Genomic DNA, 26,054 nt, shown 5'->3' on the forward strand with positions numbered 1-26,054 from the left:
ATACTACGCGACAAGCAGCAGTCGCAGCTTTAAGCCAATCCCTGACTCTCTTCGTTGAGTGGGTTGCTTTGGCTGGCTCTGCAGCTTCTCCAGGTCTCTGAATAGCCCACCCCATCCCAACCTCAACCCGCAAGCCAAGCCAGGAACAGTTTCTCTCCACCACTACCTGGGTAGAATGAAAGGCGCCACTTTTAAAGAAAGTGGGTGTGGCCACGAGTGAGGCGGGGCGCAAGCTTGCGGTCGCGGACAAATGACGTATCCGGAGCGTCGGGTTCTTCCAGTGCTGGAAGCGGCATGATGGTCAGCCGGCTACTGACAGGGGCGCGAGCCCGGGCACCTCTGCTTGCAAGCTTCCTTGAGGCTTGGTGCCGCCAGGGCCGGACCACCTCCTCCTACTCCGCTTTCTCTGAGCCATCGCGGGTGCGGGCGCTGGTCTATGGCAACCACGGGGATCCAGCCAAGGTCATCCAGTAAGAGTAGGCGCTGACAACCGGGGAGGGAACTGGGGTTCCTGGAGGGTTTTAAGGCGGGCGGCGGACTGCGAGGAGAAGACAGGGTCCGAGGAAGCGGACTCTGCTGTTCTACAGATACCGAAACCCAGGGCGTGCTTGCTAACCTGACGCCGGTGCTTTCCGGCTGCGGAGGACCCGCTGCAAGAATGAAGGCCAGTGTTTACTTACCCATATTGGTTTGAGAATTGTGGCAGTCACTCCTTTGTCTAAGTGGATGCTTTCGACTATTTGTCACGGCAACATTCTGGGGGTGGTTATTGGATGCTTTTTCCCCATCTTGCAGATGAGAAAACCGAGGCACAAGAAAGTTAAAATTAACATTTGCCCAAAGTCACCCAGCCAGTGAGAATGAGAATTTGAACATATGGTCTGACAGCCTACCTAGATTCTACTCCTGTTTTTAAATAGATAATAGGTTATTGTTTGCCTTTCACAGGTCGAGGGAACTTGTCTAAAGTGACATGGCTAATTAGTGATTGGAATAGGTGCTGGAATTCACCTTTAGCTTTCGCACATGAGTTTCCTTCCACCAAGCCATGTATACATCTTGACCTAGTTGTAACAAGTTGTTTAAACCCAGCTTGATGACATGTGCCTTTAATCCCAGCATTAGTGAGGCAGAGGCCTGTGGATCTCTGTGAGTTCAAGGCCAGTCTGGTCGACGTAGTCAGTTCCAGGATAGCCAGGGCTACATAGAGGAACCCTGTCTGAAAACAAGCAAGCAAAAAGGAGTTGTTTTATAATCCCAGCATGCTGAGGTAAAAGGATTATGAATTTGAGACCAACATGGGTTACATAATGAGCCTTTGTCTCAAAATACACACAGTAAAATACATTTTAAAAATAATAAAAAAAAAAAAAAAAAACACCTCAAATATAAATTAGCACTTACTAAGGCAGGAAGATGGTGAATGTAAGGCCAACCTGAACTACATATTGAGAACTACATTTCTTGGTAGGAAAGAGTTCTGTTTGGGAAGAATGGGCTATGCCTTAGGGTTTCCATTGCTGTGAAGAGACACCATGACCACAGCAACTCTTATAAAGGAAAATATTTAGTTGGGGCTGGCTTACAGTTTCAGTTAGTCCATTATCATCTTGGTGGGAAGCATGGTATCATGCAGATAGACATGGTGCTGCAGATGGAGCTGTGAGTTCTACATCCTGATCCGGAGTCAGCAGGAGACTGTGTCACACTGGGCATAGCTTAAGCATATATAAGACTTTAAAGCCCACTTCCACAGTGGCATGCCTACTTCAACAAGGCCATACCTAATGGTACCATACTATAATTCTGGTGTAAGATCCAAGTTACCTGCAGAATTTTTATTTTAAACACTGACATCAAGTGTAGAAAGAACTCTTAAGAATAAATAGCACCCTATAATGAGAATGTGTTGCCAACATAACCTGGGCCCCCTAAATTCCATCTGTCTTAAGTCAGAAAGGGTGATGTACCCAAAGGTTTCTCACTGTAGGTTCATCTTGCAGATGGCAGGTAAGAAGTCAGAGTTAGGGAGCAGGGGGTTTATTTTGGTGTTTTGAAACTGCCAAGGCCAGCTTCAAACTCCCAATGCTCCTGCCTTTACTTCGATTACAGATGTGAGCAACCATGCCAGCGAATGCAGGAACCAGGAAGAAGGCAGAGACTGGTATCTCTCTTGTCCCAGGGAACAACTGCTCTTCTCACAAAGAACACAAAACTCAGGGCCACTGAATGACCTGTAATTTTACTTTCTCTTCTAAACTATCATAATCCTAATTTTAAACTCCATCTCCAACCCCACCCCAGGGGGGGGGGGGGGCGGGAAACGTGAAACTTTCAGATGGCTGTAACTGCTTCTTCCACCCTTTTTCAGTACTAGGAACTACTCCAATGCCCATGAAGTATTTAAAGAAGGAGCATTCTAGCTGTTTTTGAGCAAGAGCCTTTCAATCTTAAGGCTCAGTTTCCTTTTTTTGAGTTAAACTCAAGAGTGAACCAAGCTGGATGATGTTTTGTGACACCAAGGACTGAACTCAGGGCCCTGTGCACACTAGGAAAGGACACTAAACTGAGCTACAAATCCAGCTCCATCTAAATAATATAGTCTGTGTAGAGAACTTAGCTCATAGTTGCTGCTTGGTGCATATACAATAAATGAGAGTTATTTCCACAACGGTACTTAAGAGAGCAGCAACATTCTGAGGGAATGCTCTGTGGGATGGGGGAGGGGCAGGAGGCAGTAGGGAGGAAGGAAGAAAAGGACATCTGGGTTTCCAGACCTCTGTGGTACAGGATCTAGAAGTCTGCGCAGAGAACAGTGGCTATGGCCACCTCTGAAATGTCCAGAATACTGTAAGATTCTGCAGCCTAATTTCATACTTTTTCCTAATCTCGCCCCACAACTCCCAAAGCACTGGCCCACAGCACAAAACACACCTGTCTGAGAACTACTGTTTGAATTTTGGATAGTTTCATCACCTTACTGGCCACCAGACCCAGTGATGCCCAGTCATTAGGATGGGAAAAGAACACTTGATTCTTTGTGGTACTGTAAACCTCACACAGGGAATCTCGGTCACTAGCCTCAACCCACATGCAAAGTTGTCTGAATCTGAGTCAGAAGGGAAGGTCAGGCCAGACCAGGCACAATCCCTACTGCCTGGTCATCTATCCACAGGCATTGCTTCTCAACAATGGTTAAGGCATCAGTCACCTGGAGGCCTGAAAGGCTTAAATAAATGGCCACTGTAGGCCACCCCAGACCTACTGAGCACTTCAGAGGCAGAGCCCAGAAATAGTTTCCAAATGTAGCACAGGTGACAGACTGAGCTGTGAATGGAGACTGAAGAAAAAGCTCTGAACTTGGGGGAATGACTAGGGGTTACACAGAAGACAAAAGCAGCTGTCTTTTTTCCTGGGGGCACCTGCAGACACACTGGTGCTCCAGTTTCCCTGGCTCCCCAACAGGGTACCAATCAGGAGGCCATTGCACACAGCTGTTGAGCCACCCAGGCCTTTCTTATCACCTTGGGAGAACTCAATAAAAGGCTCACTTCTTAATGAAATGAGCTTTGGGTTCAGCAAACATGGCAGGAGCGGGTGTTTTGTAGCAGGCTGATGAGAGCCTTTGGGAGCTGCTCCCATGTGTGTCCATTTCTGAGAATGGAGGCCAGCTCATAAGGACTTATCAGCTCACTGCAGCAAAATCTTCAGGGAAGTCTGTCCATCCTGACATGATTGATTGCCTGTGAGCAAAGTACAACTTGGGGCTGGTGGGTCAGCTCAGCAGGTGGAGGTGCAGCCTGAGCTCCCGTTCCCTAAAGACGGCAGGAGAGAACTGACTCCTGAGAGCTGTACACACACACCACACAGACACACATCATACACACACTCCTGAGATCAAGTATGTTTGGTCTTAGACCAGTCAACCTCTGAGCCTCTATGTCTATAATACCTGCTTCTAAAATTCTGCATGTGAACTACCAACTCATTAATACACGTACCTTCTTACCAGTCAAAAGAGCTGCTAAGGTGGCCTGGAGTAGGGCTAAGGTGAAAAAGCACCAATCTGGAAATCAGGCAACTTGGAGTCAGCTCTTTGCCCTGACTTGGCTTAGCTGAGGGTTTGGCAGTCACTTAACCCTCTGGGCCACTTTCACAAGCACAGCACACGGGGCTAAGAATGAGCTAATGTCCTCCACCAAAAAAAAAAACCACCTGCAGCTTCCCCTGTGGTGCCTTTAGAACTCCTTGATTCACAGCAAAACCAATTACTGTAAAGGTCTATATACAGACTAGATGCTTTGACTGGCAGAGAGGAGCTTCAGATAAACTCTTGGGCATGGCCCATCTGGCCACACCCACCTCTAGAGCAATTCAAAAGAATGTCAACAAGTAATTCAAATTCCTTGAGAAGCAGAGACAAGAGGGGCCACAAGTTCCAGGCCAGGCTGGCCAACACGGGGACACCTTGTCTGAGGGGAAAAAACGGGAGCAGTAACAGTGGGGAACAAACCTGTAATCCCAGCACCTGGGTGTTAGAGCCCAGCCTCTGTTTTAAAAAGGGGGGTAGGGAGCATTTTAGGAGGCAGAGGCAGGCCATCCAGGGCTACAGAACGACCCTGTTTCAAACAAACATACAACAAAAGAATTAGAAGCAGGCACCTTTGGTCCCAGTGCTGGGGTGGCAGAGGTAGGAGGATCACTACAAACTCCAGGTCAGCCAAGTCTACTCCACAAGTTCCAGGTTAGCCAGGACTATACAGAAAGACCTTAGGAAAGGAAGAGAAAATAATACTAAGATGCCTGTTGGTAAACCCAAATTGCTCTCTTTTTGTTTATTTTAAGGCCTTGTATTTAGTACCTTTCTGTCACAGCACATGCATGAGACAGCTTAGGTAATGGTTAGGCTCCATTTTGGAGGTTTTAGTCAATTAGTCCCAGGTCAGGATATGCACCACAACTATGCATCCTAGCATGAGTCACAGAGGAAGTGACTAGGTATCACAGTGACTTGAAGACCTATCCCTAGGCTCCACCTCTTACCCACAATGCCCTGGTCACCAAACCTCTAACACAGGAACATTTATGATCTGAACTACAGTGGATTCCTCTCAGCACAGCACTGCACACATGGAAACGGAGAAACAACTCTATTTTTCAAGACATCCTTTGACAGTTCTATGAAAGTCAAGCATCACTGGACTACCTGTTCCAGCTTCTTGGGGTGCTGAAGCAGGAGACTTGCTTGAGCCCAAGAGTTAAAGGTTAGACTGGGCAACATACTGAGACCCTCAAAAAAGAGGGCCAAGGGTTAGCAGAAATGGTGTTTGATGGACCAAAAGATCAGTCCCAAGTAGAAGGTGGGCAGGATCACCTCGAGGCAGGAAAACCAGAAGAGGCCCAGCAAAGCTGGTGAGTGACAAAGAGCTCTGGTCCCTAAGACTCCTTTAGCTCTCCACCAGCTAAGGCCACTCATACTCCCTGCTTTAGGTCACAAGTTAAGAGCTGAGGAACCAGCTTCCTCCCATTTGTGACTTGTCTGCTTGTTAATTAGTAAAGTCCCAGCTTCCTAAGCACTTCACTAAATCACAAAAAAGTAACCTACTTATGAGGACTGTATACAGACTTGAGGAAAGACAGGAGGTGTCAGTCACCTTTGCCAGTGCTATATGAAGGCACACATTCCTGCCTCATATGCTGAGCAGATGGGGAGGGCTCTAGTCAGTGATGTGCTCTCTCAGTTGGGTCTGACTAAAATTACTTGCAGTGATGGAGTGAAAGATGAAAGATAAGAACAAATGGTTGCTGATTAAACATGGGAGGCAGGAAAGAGCGCTCAGCAGAGCTGGCCAGTGTCTACCTTACCCAGCAGATAGAATTGAGCCAGTCCCCAGGGGACCGTGCTCTTTCTTTCCCCTCTCAAAAGGCTCTTTCTTCTGCCTGTCTTTGTTTCTCTTGTACTTCATATGGCGTCACAGGTGTACAGCCTGAGCCTCAAAGGAGCCATTGTGACCTTATCCAGCCTGGGATCCGTCCGTTGAGACAGTGGCAGCCCCTGAAGTTGCCTGGCGCCGTCATCAGACACAGGAAAGACAGAAACAGTGCTGGAAGGTGACTTGCAATATAGCCAGGTTGTGTGTAGGTGCCTCCTTTCAGCTCTGCAACACAGCCATCATTCCCTTTGGTGAATTAAAAACAAACAAATGCAACAAGGATTGCACCGAAGGGCCAGCTCCTGGAATTCAGGCCCAGCCCTGTATTCCTTGTCTCAGCAGTGGTATCCTTGACGACGATATTAGAGCTGTCTGCCGGAACAGTGTCTGTGGTATTGATGGCATTCCATGAGGACAGGCTGGGGCTGGTCTTCCTGAAGAGATGCAGCTGGACCAACACAGCTCACCCCAGGTGGGAAGCAAGTATCGGGCCTGCCTCCCACCACCACCCTCTGATAGACACAGCTTCCACTTCCCAGACTCTAATTTCTGCCCTGCCTGACTCTACCCACCTTTCTGCTGCCTTCTGTGAATCTCTGCCAGGCTTTCCAGGAGCCAAATGAGACCAGGAATAGTTTGTAGTCCAATGCCCTACCTACTCTTGGGAGATAAGCAGGTCTGTGAAAATCATGTTCCAGTCAGGGTAGCTGGACCAAGAGCCTTCATGGTGTCAGTGTTCCTCAGATGTACTGAATCCTAGGAAAAGCTGATGTTTCCTAGGAGAATCCCCAAGTCTGGTTTAAGAACAAGGCTTGCTAGGTTTTTTTAAGCCTGCTAACTTAATTTCTCAGCTTTCTCCCTCTTTATAATTAGCATGATGTGATGCCCGAAGCACAAGCATTGGAAGACTAAGAAACCTGTAGATACAGATTGGCAAGCTTGGGAGACTCAATTAGCTCGCCTTTTGTTGTCCAGCCTGGTGGCCAGAGTTAAGTTTTAACACACAGTGGGCTGGCAGCTCTTCATGTCTAGCCAGAGCATCGTCTACTGCCCTTCCCTCAAGTCACCTCCCTCAGACTTCAAATGCAGCACCTTTGTGCCCACTGCCGGTCCTCCATCCTTCCTCCCTTTACTCAGCCAGGGATCCCAACTAAGACTGGGCGTCATCACTCTTAAGCTACATTCTCTCACTGGAGCTGAACCTGGATGATTGTTAATCACCAAGGAGAAACTAAGCACCTTCCAACCTGTCCCTACGAATGTACGTACGCGCGCGCGCGCGCGCGCACACACACACACACACACACACAATGATGACTAAAAAGGATTCTGGGCTCCCAAGTCTGAAGGATTCAGACCCAGACTCCTTTCCATAGTTCAAGCTCTGAAGCTCTGGAAACAGGGTTTGAAAGGAAAGCAGATTGCTTCTGTCTATTCATCTGGTGTGAATATTCATACCTCTTGATGCAGGAGTACCTAGCCACAGGACTCCCCAGCCCTCCCGGGTATAGATAGCTCTGGAGGATATCAGATCCCAAGAACTCCAGAAAAGAGATCTTGAACCTATGCCTTGATCAGTTAAGAAACACACGTGGAGCCAGATCAGTTAAGAAACACACGTGGAGCCAGGTATGGTGGTGTACATCTTCAATCCCAGAACTTGGGAGGCAGAAGCAGATGGATCTCTGTGAGTTTGAGGCCAGCCTGGTCTACAGAGTAAGTTCCAGGACAGCCAGGACTACACACAGAAAAACACCCATAGAAAGGCACATTGGACTAAGCTCCCATGCAATGATCTTAAGTGCTGCCTCAAAGAAGAGCTAAGTGGCCATTTCCAGCGGGCAGCAGCACCAGGAAAAGCATCAGAAGACATTTTAGGGGAATTAGAGTTTGAGTTGGGTCTTGAAGGCTGAGTTGAATTTTTCATTTCATAGAGAAACTGTGGAAATGAAATCCTTTCTAAGGGAGGAACGTGTAGAAAAATGTGCAGGAAAAAAAGAAAAGCTGTGTCTAAGCAGCTTGAGCTCCTGGGCTTTGTCAGCTTACAAGAAAAGTCTGATTATCTGTCAGGGTGCAGGAAAAGCAATGGGGATAACTTGAAGAGGCAGCTAGTCTGCAAACCTGCTTGCCTGGGGCTGGACTTTTCTTTGGGATACAGACTTAATATATAGACTTTCGGATAAGTATCACTGATGGCCTCCCTGGCAATGCCAGCCACTCTCCTCTCTCCCCTCAGGCCAGTGCAGTGCAGCATGGCTCAACCTCCAGGCCAGGCCAGGCCAGGGTTCATTTCACCGCTTGGTCTGGAGTACTTACCAGGTGGCTTCTTTTAACATCTGAAGGCCAGGTTCAGATCAGATCAACCACCTACCACTGTTAGCAGCCGAGCGAGTTATTTACCTCTTCTGTGCTTTTGTTCCTCAGCTATAAAAGCAGAACAATAGTCTGCAAGCTATTGAAATAGGGTGGTAGCTGGCCTGCCTATAAAGCACTTGGCAGGGAGCCTGGCTGCTGAACATTCAGTAAGCAGCAGTTATTATTCTAGGGAGGACCCCTCCTTCCTCCAGCTGTACACACACACACACACACACACACACACACACTTCTTACCACTACGTTTCTTTTGCAAAGCCTTTTCTTCTGTACTTGTCCCTGGTTTCCCACTCATTTCAGTGGAGAGTTATTTAGTTGTTTTTTTTGTTTGCTTGCTTGTTTGTTTTTGTTGTTTTTTTTTTAAAGCTGATTCTTAATCACAGTGAGACCTGGCTTTTATAAGTCCAGGGTTCCTAGCTTATGTACTTTTATGTTCCCCGGATTCTCTGAGGCTCTTGCAGGCTGTCAGGATTTCCAAACTCATCTCTAGATGTTGCACAGCCATGTAGATCAGAGTGTCAGCTTTGACTCACCAGTGTACACTTCAGAATCTCCAAGAACTGTGTTCCCTGGCAGACATGGGCTTGTTAACACATCCCTCACAGAAGCATTATGTGTAAAGCTCTCAGCACAGAGCCTGGTGGAGAGAAGACCTCAGTAGAATGTGCCTCTATTGTTACTATTGGTATAAAACATTACTTGAAAAAAAAATCACACTTTTAGCCTAAGATCATGACTTAGGTCTAATTAAAAAGGTGAGATTCTGGAGGAGGCAGGTGAATTACCTCAGCTTAGTATGAGGAGACTATGACACCATGCTGGGAGCCTCTGGCTGGCAATTATATATGATTTTGCTAAGTAAATGTGAGGAAAATTATTACTTTGTAGATACATTTTGGCAGAGAAGCATTGCAGACCTAAAGCATTAAATTTCAGGAAAGGAGGGAATTTACAGTCATTGAAGTCACAGGGACTCGCTGCTGTCTAGTCAGCAGGTGTACTACCTGGTTACATTGTTACATTGTTATATGAACACCTGCGGTTGATACAGGCTGTAGTCAGCAGAGAGGTGAGAGCTTCAGGTGAGAAGTTGCCTCCATAAGCTCAAGCTAGAGGCAGGCAAGCCTTTAGGACCTTTTCTTAGTGACTGATGGGGAGCTCAGCCCAATATGGGTGGTGCCACCAGGAAAAGTGGTCCCTAGGTGCTATAAGAAAGCAAGCTGAGCAAGCCAGTAAGCAACCCTCCATGGTCTCTGCAGAGATGACAGCTCTGTGGCTAAAAGTGCAGACTTCTCTCACGAAGGAGCCAGGTTTGTTCGCAGTACACATATCAAGTAGCACATGGCTTCCTGTAACTCCAGCTCCAGGGCATCAGCACCTCTTCACAGACACTACTGAGATACACAGACACACACATAGTTTAAAAAACTAAAACAACAAAAAACACTTATTTTATGCTGGCTGCTCTTGCAGAGGATCCACATAGTGGCTCACAAGACTGTAACTCTAGTTTGAGAGGAACCAGCACCCTCTCCTGGCTCCATACACAGGCATACATGTGGGACACACATGCACACATAAGTTAAACACTCATACACATTAAAAATTTTAGAATAAAAAGTACTTCAGTTTTTTGAGACAAGGTCTCAGTACAGAGCCCAGGCTAGCCTCAAAACTCACCATTCTCTTGAATCAGCCTCCCACATACTGGAATAGGGGTATATCACTAGACCCATCCCAACAAAATAAAACTTTTTTTTAATAACAAAAGTTCCCTCAGAGCCCCATGGCAGGCCTTTTACATGTGTGTGGTCTCCATGTATGTGCCTACATATGTGAATGAGCTAACCCATGCAGGCGTGTATAGAAGCTAGTGATTGACACTGGGGTGTCTTCCTCAGTTTTTTCATCTTTGAGACAAGGCTCCTCACTGAACTTGGCGCTTACATTTTCACTAAAACTGACTGACAGTGGATCTGCCTTTCTCTGCTTTACCTCCTGCTCTGGAGTTGCAGGGACTGGCCTGACTACCTGTTATGTGCGTGCTGAAGACTAGAAATCTGGTCCTCGTGCTTCACAGAAAACCCTGAGTGCTGCTAGAAGGGATACAGTTCACACCTTCATCACAAGTAGCCTGGCTCAGGGAAGAAATGTGCTCAGGGTGCCATTGTGGCAGAGCGCAGGGCCATCTCTCTGGGGTGTGAGTCACAGTCAGCAGAGACACTTCCCAGATATTCTCTATCGCCTCACCTCTGTAGTAAGAGAAACATCACCTTTGCCCCTGTGTGTTGGAGCCAACACAACAACACATGGATGGAGGACAGGGCTGACCCAGAGTTTCCCAGGTATTCCTGTTTGGAAGAACCACTAAGGGTACCTTCACCTGGTGATGCTGGTTCACACATCAGCAGTGGCTGTATTAATACTGAGTGCACTGCATAATTCTTAGAACCAAGCAGGTAGTGGAAAACCTAAGGCCAAGCTAGCAGAGGCTCACGAATGCTTCTGTCCCTGACACTAAGAGGATACCAAGATTGATCCGCTGCAGTTGGTGTGAGCCTGCACTCTGCTGGTCCTCTAAGAACCTGTTTTCCATCAGAACCAGATTCCTAGGCAATGAAGGCATGTTGCTGACCTACTTTGGGGAGACAGTTTGAACAGAAGACACTTAGTCTTAGCCACTGACAATGCTTTCTATGCTTAGACTGAAGAACCTGGAGCTCAGTGCTATGGAAGGATCTGACGTCCACGTGAGGATGCTGGCAGCCCCTATCAATCCATCTGACATAAATATGATCCAAGGTAACTTTGGTCTCTGGAGCTTATGGTAATTGGCTCAGCGGCTGCCACCTTTCCGCTCCTTCTCCTGTAGAGTGTGAAATGCTCAGGATTAGCAGTGGCTGTCCTCTAGAGGAACAGTGTGCAGTTTCCGCTCCTCTCTGGCCAACCTCTAAGCATGAGGTTCTGTGAGTCAGGAGAACTGTAGTGGTGGTAACCCACCCTTCTGAAGAGCCTGTGACATGCTAGATTCCTTTCTTACTTGAGCTTGTTCTTGTGGTAATCCTGTGCCCAAAGAGTTTTATCTCCTGCAAAGTCAAGGAAGCACTTGGTTAAGTGGACAGCTTGTGAGGGCAGGACCCGGATAAGCTCAGATGAGACTGACTGCAAAGTCTATGCCCTCCGGAGTCTCAGCCAAACCTGGCAGTGTGACTGTATATTTTCTGTTACCATGATAAAATATCATAGCCAAGACAACGTTTAGACCAAAGTTTTGTTTCAACATATGGTTCCAGAGGGTTAGAGTTTGTAATGGCAGGGCGCAGGCAGCAGGCACAGTGGCATAAGCAGGGAACTGAACCCAAAACAAAGAGCAAGCACTAGAAATGGCACAGTGCTTTGAAGACTGAGTTCTACACTCACTGACACACCTTCTCAGCAAGACCACACCCCCTAGACTTTCCCAGAAAGTGTCACCAGCTAGGTAGGGATCAAGTGTTCCAATAGAGTCTGTGGATGACACTTTTAACCAAACCACCACATTTACACTCTGACTTCTTCTCTCCCAGGGAACTATGGCCTCCTTCCCAAGCTGCCTGCCGTTGGAGGGAACGAAGGTGTTGGACAGGTGATAGCGGTGGGCAGCAGTGTGTCTGGATTGAAGCCAGGAGATTGGGTGATCCCAGCAAATGCTGGTTTGGGTGAGTGTCCCTAGGTGTGAGCAGCCATTTATTCCTTCAGATCCCAGCTCATCTACTCTGTAGATCCACACCCACTGGCTCAGCGCAGCTAGGCAGTGCGGGATTCATTGTTAATAGGCTCCCTCCAGCACATGGAGTTGAACCCTGTTTGTGTGCTCTGGAGGGATATACCTATGTGTACATCTATCTCCTTGGCTCCCTGTTGATTGGAGCTTTGAGTATATGATTCCTCACATCCTTGAGTCTTTGCTGTAAGGTTTGATGCAGAATACAAGTAAGGTTGGCCCCACCCTCCAGAAGGCTCAAATCTGACTAAAGTGTCAGGAAGGCAATACCTCAAAAAGAAAAAAAAAAAAAAAAAAAAAAAAAAAAAACGGGGTTGGGGGGAACCCTGAGACCACAGGAAGCATAAGTAATGTGGCTGTTCTGACAGAGATGTTTGTGAGGAGACGCCAAGTGAGACTGTGGAAGAAAATCATTAGAACAGGTCCATGGTAGGAGAAGTTGTTAAGCAGAGATGAGCCAAAGGGCATTTCCTGTGGAAGAAGTAAAATGAGCAAACATCAGGGTACATTTGGCAAATGGAAAATCCAGTGCAGCCTCAGCCAAGGAGTTGCCTATGGGAGAGCTTACATAATGAGAAAGAAGGTTCCAGGGGTGGAGTGGGGCCACATGGGGTATGGCCCTGAGGAGCCAAGCTGAGGATAGCATTTTGTGTATATATGGGAAGGAGTCATTAGAGCGCTCTGCTTCTCAGTTCTTATGTTTTCAAGGCACGTCTATTATCCAGATGGATCCACAAGAGGGTAGTGTTTCCCAGATGAATGAGGTGGCCTAAGGTTAGAGACACTTCCCCCAGAGAATGAAGTAGAGACCAAGGGAAGGATAAGAGAGCTTTAATAAAGTAGAGGTAGGAAGATAGCAGAAACACCACACCAGAAAAAGCAGAGAACTGGCGCCTCAGCTTTATCTGTTGAGGCCTTTATTAAGTTGGGGGTGAGAACTGCTTTCTACCCAGGATAAAATGATCCTAGTGTTAGGAAAAAGATGAAGATCCTGACACCTGGGACATGAAAGCAGCTTCATCTTCTCAGGCAAGCAGAAGAAATAATTAACCCATATTCTGTTTCTGTTGGTTCCCCCCACCCCCAGACAGAGTAGACTAGGCTGGCCTCAAATTGAGTCCACCTGCCTGTAGCTCCCAAATGATGGGATTAAAAGTGTATGTGCCACTAGACCCTGCATTTTAAAAGATGTTTTAAAAAGTTTTAGTTAAGGGCTGGAGAGATGGCTCAGTGGTTAAGAGCACTGACTGCTCTTCCAGAGGTCCTGAATTCAATTCCCAGCAACCACATGGTGGCTCACAACCATCTGTAATAAGATCTGATGCCCTCTTCTGGTGTGTCTGAAGACAGCTACAGTGTACTCATATATAATAAATAAATAATTCTTTTGTAAAAGTTTTAGTTAATATATATAAGTATTTTGGCAGCATATCCATTTGTGTACTTTCAGGCTGAGTGTCTGTCTCAAGGCTGGGATGCCAGAGCATTGACACCTAAGGAAGGCAGAATGCAATCCATGATAGGGGTTCCAACCTGTGTCCTTCCGGGCAAGCAGCATCGAGAGCTGGGGTGGATGTTGTGGTTTCACTCTCCTGTGTTCCCAGACATAGCTAGGAATCTCATATGGAACGAGGATTTGCCCTCCCCAGGCAGGAAAGGGATGGCTGAGCCCAGGGCTCTTTACAACAAAGGCCTCCGCAGTGCCTTTGGGGAGGGAGACAGTTCTTGCTTGTCCAAACTGCATTGTCGTCATGGCAAATGTGAATGCATATACCTTACTTAGGGTGAACCAGGGATTAAATACCTTTTTCAGGAGGTGATGCCCAGGAAGGAAAACTCATTGGCTATGCACTCAGGCCCATCTAGACACCCCATTAGCATGAAGAACTCTAGGTTTTATGCTCAGTGGGGTGTCATAGTTACATGTCTCAGGACAGGTAGACCCTAGCCAGTAGCTGGTTCCAATGCCTGCTCTTCTCAGTTATAAGATCTCCTGGGGTTTTGAACCTGCTTCAACCCTACCAGTTTTTCCATCCACACCACAAGCATGCAGTGCTCTCAGAGGCCCAACGAGGGTATCTGATCCCCGGGAACTGGGGTTATAAAGTTGTGAGCCAGCATGTGTGTGCTGGGACATGAACTCAGTTTATTTTGAAGAACAGCCAGTGCTCTTAGCCACAGAGCCATTTTCTCCAGCTCATTTCTTTTAGTTTTTAACTTTAGGGTGGTAAAGACTATTCTTTGTGGCTCCAAACAGTATATGTTTACCATTTAGTCTTTTGTTCTACTTTTGGCCATGAAGGGACACCCACTGTATTATATTTACTGTCATTAGTTTACTCTAAAGCTTTGGGACCAGCTTGAGACCCTGCTTTGTTCATTTTTACAAAGTAATGGGATGCAGGTAAAGACTGCCTATGGAAATTTTAGTGTTTGAATCTTGAGTTCAACTTCCCCAATTCCCTGGCCCAGTAAGATGACAGACAGTATCCACCCAGTCCAGCGGATGAGCATCTGAATCTTGGGAAGCTAAATTTACTCAGACTCCAACACAAAGGGAGAGGGAGCACAGTGGATTCTTGTCTCCTGTGTTTCACACTGTACTCTGTCAGGACTCTTTGGGCTCTGACTTTCAAAGCCAAAAGTTGCCTTATTTTAACATCATCAGGCATGTAATTGTCCACAAGGACTTGAACACCATGAGGTTTGCTCTTTCCTCCAAGGCTTACTCCCAAGTCTGCTATCCTTGATACTCTTGTGCCAAGGAGCAGGAACTGAGTGTGCAAGGGCTCCTCTCTCACTACCCTGCCTCATCCTGACTCAGGAACCTGGCGGACTGAGGCAGTGTTCAGTGAGGAAGCGCTGATTGGAGTCCCTAAGGATATCCCTCTCCAGAGTGCTGCCACCCTGGGTGTCAACCCCTGCACAGCCTACAGGATGTTGGTGGACTTTGAACAGCTGCAGCCAGGTAGGAACCTGCAAGCTGGGAGAGGAACCTGGGGAGCACGCCAGGGTCTTTCAACTGGGGTACACCAAAATCCTGGCTCAAAGGACTTGGGAACTCGTTGGCACACATGGTGGAGGGAGGGTCCCTGGGGACAGTGACAGCTCTAACCTGAGTAGGTCTTACTGCTTTTAAGTAAAAAGATGTTCATTGGCTTCCTAGAAAACGCTCAGAGGACACACTGTACAAAGTGCTGGTCACATTCCCCAGAGCTGGGGCTGGAATGCTGTCATCCAGGAAAAATGTGTTGAGCTGTGCTAAGCTTTGGGGACACAAAGCCAAGGGAGACAGACATAGTCACTGTTTTCAATAAAATGCTGAACTCAGTGGTAATAGTTCTGCTCAGCACTTCCACTCACATGCCTTTGTTGGCATCCTCCCCGCAGGAGTCACATCTTTAGGGTGATGCAGAAAAGGCTTCTTAGGGATTAAGAACCCAAGCCCCAGGTCAGCAAGGTGTGACCCAGGCTTTACCTCCCTCACACAACCTAACTGCTTCACCCATATGGAGAGCAGGGGTGCCAGAGACTCACTACAGTATGTGTAGTCTTCATCTGGGAACAAAGACCTAGAGAGCTGAGCTGTTAACATGAAATCACTCAGCAAGTAAGCAGCCAGAGTGTCACTGAGTTCCTCTGAAAGCAGAGGCCAAGCAAAGTTTGTTTGGGAAGTGGTCCCTAGAAGCAGGAGTGAGGGAATGGGACAGCAAGACAAGACAGAGGCAGAACCCATTAAAGCCACTTACTGCTGTCAGCAGCCTGGCCTCAGTCTTGCTAGGGATCCCCTCACATTCATCATATGACACACTGCAGAATTAATCCCAGATAACTGGCCAGTTTGTTTTTGTTGCTTCTGGGGGCTTTGTCTTGTTTACAGTTCTGGGAATAGAATCGGGGTCTGGGACATGCCAAGAAGTCAGTCTACCACTCACTTATGCCCCAGCCCAGCCTTCTTGTTATGTGAGGATCTCCCTATATACTGCTTGTCTGAGCCACACAGGACTGGGGAAACCACCTATCGTTCTTCTCTCATGCCATTGAGGAAACTGAGGCAAGAGCTACTGGACTATGCTAAAAGTGGATAGCTCTGGGCCATGATGGGCCTAGGTGCCTTTGGTAGAGAAAGGCAGCTACAGTGAGAGGCCTCTGCTGGAGTCCTGATATAGCCAGCACTGAGCGCCTCATCTCATGTCCTGGTCTTTAGGGCAACCCTGTGCTTAACAGAGCCAGGCCTTCTGATGCTACCCACTGTAAGTATCAGCAGCCCACCTCTCCACTTTGTTGTCTTGGGGCTGATGAGGCCAGACAAAGTCATGACCTGACCCAAAGCAAGAATAAATGTCACATTGTTCACTAGTGACAGCCCAATACTTGTCTTCACTGTCTTTGTTATTACCCTGTATGCCTGTATTCCTCAACTCTAAGTGAAACAGATCAATCCTGCTGCCTACCTACATACTAGTTGAGAATGCACTAGTGAGTGATAGGTCGGAGCCAAGGCAAAATGAGCATCCTTGACCTAGGCATCTGCCTCTCGCTATAGCCCATTCTGAACTGACTCCCCCTGCCTTTCAAAACCAGACACTGTTTCCCACTCAGCAGAGCATCTTCCTGCTCATTTGGCTTCAATTAGAGATGCTCTGATAGGTGCTCTCAGGTCTCCTGTTTTTTTTTTTTTTTTTTTTTTTTTTTTTTTTTTTAAGAACTGTTAAAACTGCTTTAACAAGACGTGATATAGCCTTTCTTGTTTAGTTACAATCATTGCTAAATCGGGATGTGCCAGAGCCCACACTTCCCTAGTATGCCACACTGCCTGTCCAACTCTAGGGATGCGGATATAGCTTAGTGAGTATGTGTGTGTGTGTATATATATATATATATATATATATATATATATATATATGTATGTATGTATGTATTATGTATACACACACAGTGATAGAGTACTTGCCTGCTATACTCAAGTCTCTAGGTTCCATCCCTAGCACCACAAAGCAAAACCAAACATTCTATAGGGCTCTGGAACTTTCCATTTCTCTCATATGACTCTTTTTTTTTTTCCTCTCATATGGCTCTTATCCATTTCAAATGCACCATCATTAAAAAATACACAAGGAAATAAGGGATGGCGCTCCTCAGGACTGAAGGGTATTGATAAATATGGCTTATGTACAGTTAGTGTAGAGCAGTCACAGCCTGAGCATTGACGACATACCAGAGTCCTCTGGGAGCAGACAAGAAGGAACCTTGGAGGGCTTCATGAAGGAAGCCACAGTTCAGCTGAACTTAAGATGGAAGAGAACCAGAAAACCATTTCACACCAAAGACATGGCCTCAGCAAGGGCCAGTGAGATGACTTAGCATGCAAATGTACTTGTCACTGAGACTGACAACTTGAGTTCAGTCCCTGAACCTATATGGTAGAAAAAGAATGTGCTCCTGTAAGCTGTCCCCAACTTGCACATAGACATGCACATACACACAAAGAAATGCAGATAGATAGATACAAAGAAATGTAGGTAGGTAGATAGATCATACATACATACATACATACATACATAGAAATTTAGATAGGTAGGTGGGTGGGGAGATGGAACAGAGGACATAAAAATTGGGAATATGATCACGGTCAGTTACAAAGCAGTGTCTGAAACACGGACAGAGTGGCCAACCCTGTGAGGCATTATAGGCATGGTAGAATGTGCAGTGTGGAGGTAACTGGGTTCTCGGTATGAAAGTGCCACTGCTACGTCCTGCATCTACCCTAGGATCCAGGCTGGGAGTCCTCAACCCATGTTTGCAGGGCTTGACATGATCTCTTCCACAGGGGACTCTGTCATCCAGAATGCATCCAACAGTGGAGTGGGGCAAGCAGTCATTCAGATTGCCTCAGCCCTTCGCCTAAAGACCATCAATGTGATCCGAGACAGGTACTGGGAGGCCTAATCTTCATGTCCCTGTGTACACCTTCATCTCCACCAGATGGCGCGCATGTGTAAACATGAGTGGCTGGCTGCTGACTTGCAAGCATCCCATAGGGCAAAAGAAGTCCCTGTGAAAGTCTGACATAGTGACTGAACGAGGCAGAGATGATCCTTACTGAACAGTCAGGAGTGTTGGAGACTTGACTTAGGATAAATCAGTTCCACTTGGGAAAGCCTTGGTTTGTACTGTTGTATGAACTCTCTAGCCCTGTCCACTTGCATGTGTACACTAAGCAGAGCTGTGAAGGAGGTGGGGCAGGCTTGTGGTCTCTCTTTTACAGATGAGGAAGCTCAAGTTTCCAAGAGAGGAAGCAGCTTGCTCAGGAAGACACGGCAAGTCAGTAACAGACTTACCTTCTTTCCATTGTCCCCTCCAGTACCTTTAATCAGTGTGCTCCAGTGTGGCCAAGTCACTTGAGTCCAGGGCTACTCTGTACTGGAATGTGTTTGCATGATACCCTCAAGTGCCCTGGAGAGCAAGAGGAAAGAAAGTGGTGTCTGAATAGAACGAGGAAGTAGGAGGGCTCTTCCCTGGGCAGAGATGGCTCTAGGGTGTGTTCACTCGGAGGGCTGTCAGACTGTCTCCCAGCCTGGCTCTGACCAGGGAGGAAATGAGGCAAGAGCTGTAGAGCATGATTAAATTATGTGGACAGCTCCTGCTTGAGGTCTGGCTTAACCACTCTCTATCCCTGTTCTCAAAACAAATGTGTTCTCAGGGCTGTGGCAAAGGGGCTCTGGGAGCTTGAGGGAGGGAAGTTAGCCAGTGTGACCAAAGCTCTGATTGTGTTTGGTTTCCAGACCTGACATCAAGAAGCTAACGGACAGACTGAAGGGTCTGGGAGCTGATTATGTCCTCACAGAGGAAGAGCTAAGGATGCCCGAGACCAAAACCATCTTCAAGGTACCTAGCATGGGTCTGGAGAGGTGCGTAAGCAATTAAGAGCACTTGTTGCCCTTGCAGTCCCAGCACCCATTGTTCCAAGGGATCCAGACCCTCTTCTGATCTCCACCAGGAGCAGGCACACACATGGTCCAGAGACAAACATGCAGGCAAAAAAAAAAAAAAAAAAAAAAAAAAAATATTCACATGCACAAAATAAAGTCTTCGAATTTTTAAAATTAAAAACCAAGGCACCCAGCTAAGAACACTTCTCCTTCCATCCCATGCAATCTTCCTGTAATTACAAAATCTGAGCTCCTTGATCTTTGACCATCTTCTCTTCTGGAAGGGACAAAGGCCACACAACCTTAGCCTGGAAACAGCATGCTGTAAGTGCCCAGACATGGAAAGAGAGGCAAAAGCAGGCAGACTCTAGGAAAGCCAAAGTTTTAAACATTTGTGGTGTGCTCCATCCACCAGCATAGCAGCTGTGAGTCAGAGCTGGATAAGGGTCTGAGGGAACTATAGTAGGCATGGAGAAAGAAGGAAGGAGAGGAGCTCCTAAGCTTCTGCCTCATTTACTTGACATTCCTCAGAAAAGCTCTACAAAGTCACTGACATAGATGCTACACAGATGGGGAAGACACCAGCCTCAGAACCACATCACCAGAGTGATGAGGCTGGTCCCCATTGCTCTGAACTCAAAGCCTGTACCACTTCAGAGCATCCACCCCAGCAGATCCAGTCTGAGGCCTTTTGTACTAAAGCATATGAAAGGGTCACATACCCATTGTTGAGCATGTTTGCCCTGAAAAGCATTGCTGAAGTGCAGATCAGCCCATTGTGTGTAAACTTCTCTGTTCCTTGACACTGAACAGAGATGCTGCTTGTCTGTGCTCCCCCAAAGTCCTGGGATGGACAAGAGGATGAGGCTGCTAAAGCCCTTCCCAGACAGACAACAATCAAGCACAAAAGTCACGCACACACCATTTCCCTGTCTTCTGACTCAGCGCTTGGGCCTCATAGTGCTGCTTGTAGCAGATCCAAGCCCTGTTATCAGCAGGCAGCACCCTCACCATAGCTTCCTTACTTTCAGGAGCTGCCACTGCCCCGACTGGCTCTCAACTGTGTTGGTGGGAAGAGTTCCACAGAGCTGCTCCGGCACCTAGCGTAAGTCAGCCTGCAGGTCTCCATCTGGAGGGCTGTTTGTGACAAGTGTGAGTGAAGGGCAGAGTAGTGGATGCTGACAGCAGCGCATACGAACATTTTGCTCTCTGGCCTGCACTGTCTAGCCTCGTCTCTGTGATAAGAAGCTTAGCCAGCTTTTCCTCTCCCTCCCAACCCCCGACCCAGGAGCCCAGGAGTCATCACCTACTGACTTCTTTAAAAGTCACTCAGTCTGAACTAAGTGTCTTCGAAATTGTTTTACTGTCTTTTAAAACTGAAATTGGTATGGAGGAAACATTACACCTGTTACAAGATATTTTGAAACATATGAAAGTGCTGAGGTGGGGCTGGAGAGATGGCTCAGTGGTTAAGAGCACTGACTGCTCTTCCAGAGGTCCTGAGTTCAAATCCCAGCAACCACATGGTGGTTCACAACCATCTGTAATGGGTTCTGATGCCCTCTTCTGGTGTGTCTGAGGACAGCTACAATAGCTGCACTGTACTCATAAACATTCCCAGCTAGAATGTGGCCCTTCCACAGTGACTCAACACCACAAGTTACAAGCTGAAGAGGTGGCTGAGCTGCTGAGGTAGAGCATGGACTGGGACAGATGAGCTACACAGCTATGCTGAGTCAGCCTCTGCAGGGGATGCCATGCTATCTGTAGCCATAGGCAGGGTTTGCTATTCCGAATTCTTCTTTTGCTTTTCCTTTTGGTTCTGGGGATTGAACCCAGGGCTTTGGGCATGCTAAAGCACATGCTCCATCACTGAGCTATGTCCTCATCCCCCATCTTCATTTGATACTTTGAAAAATGAAGCCCAGAAAGGGTAATCACTTCATTTAAGGTGCAGTTGACAACAAAACAAAACAGCACAGGTTGATCCCAAGTTCCCATAACTACAGAGCACTCCTATTCAGGACTGCATCCTCCATGCAATGTCAAAAGAAGAAGTGGTCACAGTGTGGGCACTGACATTAGAAGGACTGGGTTCAAACCCCAGTTCTGCTAATTTCTAGGTGTAGACCTGTGAAAAGTTATGTAAAACATGAAGACCCAAGCCTCAGTATCTTCAGCTCTGAAATGGGCATACAAGATATTTCTGCCTCCTGAGGAGTGTAAGGGACAGTGAAATGATGCAGACATGATGGGCTTCAGGTCTGTCCTATAGAACAGACGCCAGTCTCCCCTGATGTTGCTCTGCTAATTCATGGACACAGTATAGGTAGCATGCTTAGAGCTGTGTCTGCTTCCATCGGGAACTTATTTCTTAAATGAGAACCATCTGAGGGGAATTGAAGGCCATATTAAACATGCTTGTGAGGCACCCCTGCAATCTTAGCACTTGGGAGGCTAAGGAAAAGGAGTAGCATGAATTCAAGGCCACACTAGATAGATACCAAGTCTGAGGCAGCCATAGGATACACAGATATAGTCAAACACATACGTAGAGACAGAGGTACAGGGAGAGAACATTTGGAGCCTGGGGATACAGCTTAGAGCACGCGTTTAACACATGAAGACAGGTTTCTCCCCAGCACTGTGATTAATAGGTAGGCAGTAATACAGCAATTGACTTCCGTTATGTCCTTTCCAGTCTTCCTCAGTTTCTCCAAGTTTTCTCAAGTCATCCTTTGTCAACAAAACTCCTAAGAGTCGAGGAGTGCGGACAGCAGTGAAGGTTAAGTCTAGCTCATGATATTCTCACCAATTCATTGTAAGAAATTACATTAGGGCTAGGCAGTTGACCTGCCTGGAGTCTCAGCTGAGCAGGAGGGTTACACCTAAGAAACCAGCCTATGCTACATGACAAAGACCCTGCCTCAAAAACAGAAACAGAAAGTTGCATTTGTGCCATGCCTGTTTGACTGCTGAGAGGGTGTCGGACGGCAGGTACCTACCAACAGAGCCCCTTCTGCAGTGGACAATCATCACCGACCACACTGCTCCTTAGCTGAAGAGCTATGGTGCTGATCTTTATTTATTTTTAAAGATTTATTTATTATATATTAGTACACTGTAGCTGTCTTCAGACACCAGAAGAGGGCATCAGATCCCATTACAGATGGTTGTGAGCCACCATGTGGTTGCTGGGATTTGAACTGAGGACCTCTAGAAGAGCAGTCAGTGCTCTTAACCACTGAGCCATCTCTCCAGTCCTTGAACCATTTTCATTACATCACTTAAGGTCATACTTGTATAACAAGTGGAACCCAGACTGAACCTGGCCTTGAGCTCTTCTGTCCAGAAAATTCAGCAGCAGTGCACAGCCACAGCCTGCCTACCTTTGTGGGGTGAAGAAGTGGTTTCTCAGCCTTGGGGCATGATCTTGATTATCTAGAGCACGAGACTGTGTCTCTGTTATTTGGTTTCAGGGTCTCTATATAATTGAAGCTGGCCTTGAACTTAATCCTCCTCCCTTTGCCTCCCAACTGCTGAGAATGATGGCTGTACCCTATGCCTAGATGTTTGTTTGTTTGCTTGCTTGCTTGAAGACAGTCTCACTGAACCCTGGCAGGCCTGTAACTTGCTGTGTAGAAGGCTTGCCTCTAATCAGATCAATCTGCCTCTCAAGGCTGGGATTAAAGGCATATGCCACCATGCCCAGTATGTGTGACGTTCAATTCCTGCCTCTAATTCTTTATGTCAGAGGTTAAAACTAGGAAGCTATATAGTTTTTTAAGCTTCCCCAGTGATTTAGAGAGCCAGGATTGTTTCCTGTAAGTGCCTTAGCAAGTTCCTTAGACCATGGTAGGTTCTGTCTTTGCCTACACCCACTCTTCATTCTTTGAACTCTATAGGCCGGGAGGAACCATGGTGACCTATGGGGGAATGGCCAAACAGCCCGTAACAGCCTCTGTGGTAAGCTGGGGATACCTTCAGACCAGGGCTTAGCTGCCTCTTTCCTTGTACTGACTGCAGTTGTCTGAATTCAGGGGATTTATACCTAAAGAAATGCTTTGAGTTCTAGTACTCAGAGCCTCAGCACAACTTTCTGTGTCCACAGAGTCTGCTCATTTTTAAGGACCTCAAACTTCGGGGCTTTTGGTTGTCCCAGTGGAAGAAGAACCACAGTCCAGGTGAGTGGCTGATGGCCTCGTTACCAAGAGTCATAGGAGTGTAGAGCCTAGTATGGCTGGAGTGGCCAGCTACTCTAAAACCTGCAAGTGACTTCAGTCCTTAATCTCAACAGGATGGTAGTGTTTTGTTTATTTTATGGGTTTAAGTGTGTGTGTGTGTGTGTGTGTGTGTGTGTGTGTGTGTTTCAAGACAGCGTCTCACTATATAGCTCCGGCTGTCCTAGAATTCACTGTGTAGACCAGGCTAACTTGGAACTCAGAGATCCACCTGCATCTGCCTCCCAAGAATTACTAGTAAAGGCATGTACCACTATGCCTGCCAGCATAGTTTTAATCAAGAAGTAGGATTAAATTTGAGAGTTGAGTTTATTTCTATGATAAACTCTTCTCCAGGCTGGAAAGGCTCAGGCGTTAAGAGCACTGACTGCTTTTCTAGCGGTTCTGAGTTCAATTCCCAGCCGCTGCCGCCACCACCACATGGTGGATCACAACCAACTATAATGGGATCTGATGCCCTCCTCCGATGTGTCTGAAGACAGCTACAGTGTACTCATACACAGAATAAATAAATCTTAAAAAAAGAAAAACGCTTAACAGCTGAAGCCTTCATCTTAATTCCTACACCGTATTTGGCCTTCAGCAAGAGGCAGACCAGGAAGGGATAGTGATTGTCTCCACTGAGGACTCTAGTGGAAGCCCTGGGCTCAGAAAGCTTTTCCTCATCTGGTCTGTTGTCATCAGTGTGCCAGGTTCTCTGCCTTCTCGGCCTCCTCTGGCTTCCTTAGTTCAGTAATGCTGTACCATTTAGGGCCAGCTTTTCACCAGTCCTGTCCTGTGGGCGAGTCACCGTAATCATCACTGAGGGCAGTAGTCACTGCCCTCCTACAGTTCCTAGGAGCACTCTTCATGATTCTGTTGGCTTGACCATCTCACAGTAGACCTTACCTGTTGTTCCTGTCTGACTTGCACCTCCTGCAGATGAGTTCAAGGAGCTGATTCTCACTCTCTGCAACCTCATCCGCCAAGGCCAGCTCACAGCCCCCACCTGGTCCGGGGTTCCACTGCAGGACTACCAGCAGGCTTTGGAAGCCTCCATGAAGCCTTTTGTGTCTTCGAAGCAGATTCTCACCATGTGACTACTCCAGAGGACCAGGAGGAAAGCAGGAGAGGCAGGCCAGCAAGACTGGCTGGCTGCTGGCCTCTCCACAAGGACCCCAGACTGCCTCACCCTCACTGCCTCTTCCTACCAGGAGGGTAGGAGGCCAACCCTAGGGTCCCTAATAAACCCTGAACTTCCCGAGCAGAGCTGAGTAGTCATACGTGTAGAGGAATGATGTCCACCTACCCTACTCCCCCCCACCTGTTGTCCAGTCACTGCCTGACCACCCTGAAAGCAGAGGCTATGAAATTGCTGCCAAGTGCAGAAGTCTCTCTTTATGCCCTTAGCAACATGAACCCTAGAGTCTGGCAGAAAGGAAAGGGTGGTTAACCTCTCCTGGGGTGTGTGGCTCTGTCCAGGGCAAAGGGATCTGCTGCCTAGAAGGTGAACAGCAGGCTGAGATCATTAAAGTTTAAGAGACACAGGATAGCAGGTGTCTAGGCCACCTTCTGGGAACTTCAGTTGTAACTGAGAATAAACATTATACATATGGTTCTCAGCCAGGGGCATTTCTAACCCCAGAGGGACTTTTTTTGCTGTCACAGCTTGGGGAAGGAGTTATTTACCACAACTGGGCAGAGATCAGTACTGTTAAATATTTTACAGCCAGTTATAACACCTGTAATTCCAGCAACTGGGAAGCTTAAGTCAGGTGGATTGCCACAAGTTGGAAGCCAGCTTGGGCTACACAGCAAGACTGTGTCTCAAACAATTTCCTTACAAAGGCTACTAGGTATTGCTTAGAGATAAAGAGTGCTTATCTCGCATGCATCAGGCCTTGGATTACATTCCAATAACTATTAAAAGGACAGACATGCTGCTTGGACCAACTCTCACAAAAAAATCGTCCTGCCCAAATGTTTTAGTGCTGCTATTGAGAACATCTGTATTAAACCCCAAGTGAGCCATCGTGACTGGTGCTGAGCAGAAGGCATGCAGAGCTGTAAACACCTGAGGTCTGGGCAAGGCTTGTTTGAGGTACACGTTGACTGGTTAACTGAAAAGTAAGTTGGTTTCATCCAAGCAAGAAGTCCAACTTTCAGATGTTTGCTTTATTTGCCCAAAGCACAACTTGAGGTTGTCTCCTTTGTCAGTTCACCCTCTGTACATTCAACTGAGATCCTTATTCGGGGAGCATTTAGAGTGCCCAAAGCTAGCACTGAAGGATATGCTAACTCTCAGGTGGTTTAGCCACATGTGAGACTATTGCAGTGCTAAGGGCAAAGCTATGAGGGGACAGAGGCTGTCAAGGGAAGATCCGTGGGTGCAGCATTCTTTGAGGCAGTGTTGCTTTCAGATTCCTCAAGTCCAAGTAGGAAAATGTTGACCAAGCAAAACCAGCAGCTTGTGTGAATTTAGATGGGAGAGGCCTTGGAAAACTGCTACTGCAAGAGTGAAACTATTGCCTAGAGCTGCAGCTTTCGCAGAGGTGGGAACAGGTAGCAGGGGTCAGATGGAAGATCCTGTAAGATGGAACCAGCCTGAGAACATGAAATTTCAAGGCAAGGGTGATAATCACAGGCTGGGAGCCTCGGACTGGGGGGTGGAAGTGTGATTGTGCACCAGTATATACACAGGATCCAGCCTACTCGGCCTGCCTCTGGAGCATTTGTGCTCTCTAGAGGAAAAAACTGCTTCAGCCCCAGGTTGGGGCAGGTCGGCAGGTGCCTGCTGGGCAAAATGTGCTACCTTGTGCACCTGGGCTCAGGA

At 47.2% G+C, this 26,054-nt stretch overlaps 1 protein-coding gene across 3 annotated transcripts; it reads left to right on the forward strand.

Annotated features, from left to right (window-relative positions):
• Positions 1 to 274: 274 nt before the first annotated feature.
• MECR (mitochondrial trans-2-enoyl-CoA reductase) lies at positions 275 to 24,851 on the forward strand. Of its 3 annotated transcripts, none has more exons than XM_080920938.1 (10): positions 275 to 470; positions 11,011 to 11,108; positions 11,873 to 12,004; positions 14,894 to 15,037; positions 17,900 to 18,002; positions 18,855 to 18,957; positions 20,033 to 20,106; positions 22,907 to 22,967; positions 23,113 to 23,185; positions 24,164 to 24,850. In XM_080920938.1, the coding sequence occupies exons 1-10, from the start codon at positions 295 to 297 to the stop codon at positions 24,319 to 24,321; spliced, it is 1,122 nt and encodes a 373-aa protein (XP_080777064.1). In that variant the 5' UTR covers positions 275 to 294; the 3' UTR covers positions 24,322 to 24,850. The 3 variants fall into 3 exon arrangements, with proteins under 3 accessions (XP_080777064.1, XP_080777066.1, XP_080777065.1); XM_080920940.1 differs by having other exon boundaries at positions 304 to 462; positions 24,164 to 24,851; XM_080920939.1 differs by lacking the exon at positions 275 to 470 and adding an exon at positions 6,327 to 6,405 and having other exon boundaries at positions 24,164 to 24,851.
• Positions 24,852 to 26,054: the final 1,203 nt, after the last annotated feature.

This window comes from Micromys minutus (genome assembly GCF_963924665.1).
Source record: "Micromys minutus genome assembly, chromosome: 9".
NCBI classification, from domain to species: domain Eukaryota; kingdom Metazoa; phylum Chordata; class Mammalia; order Rodentia; family Muridae; genus Micromys; species Micromys minutus.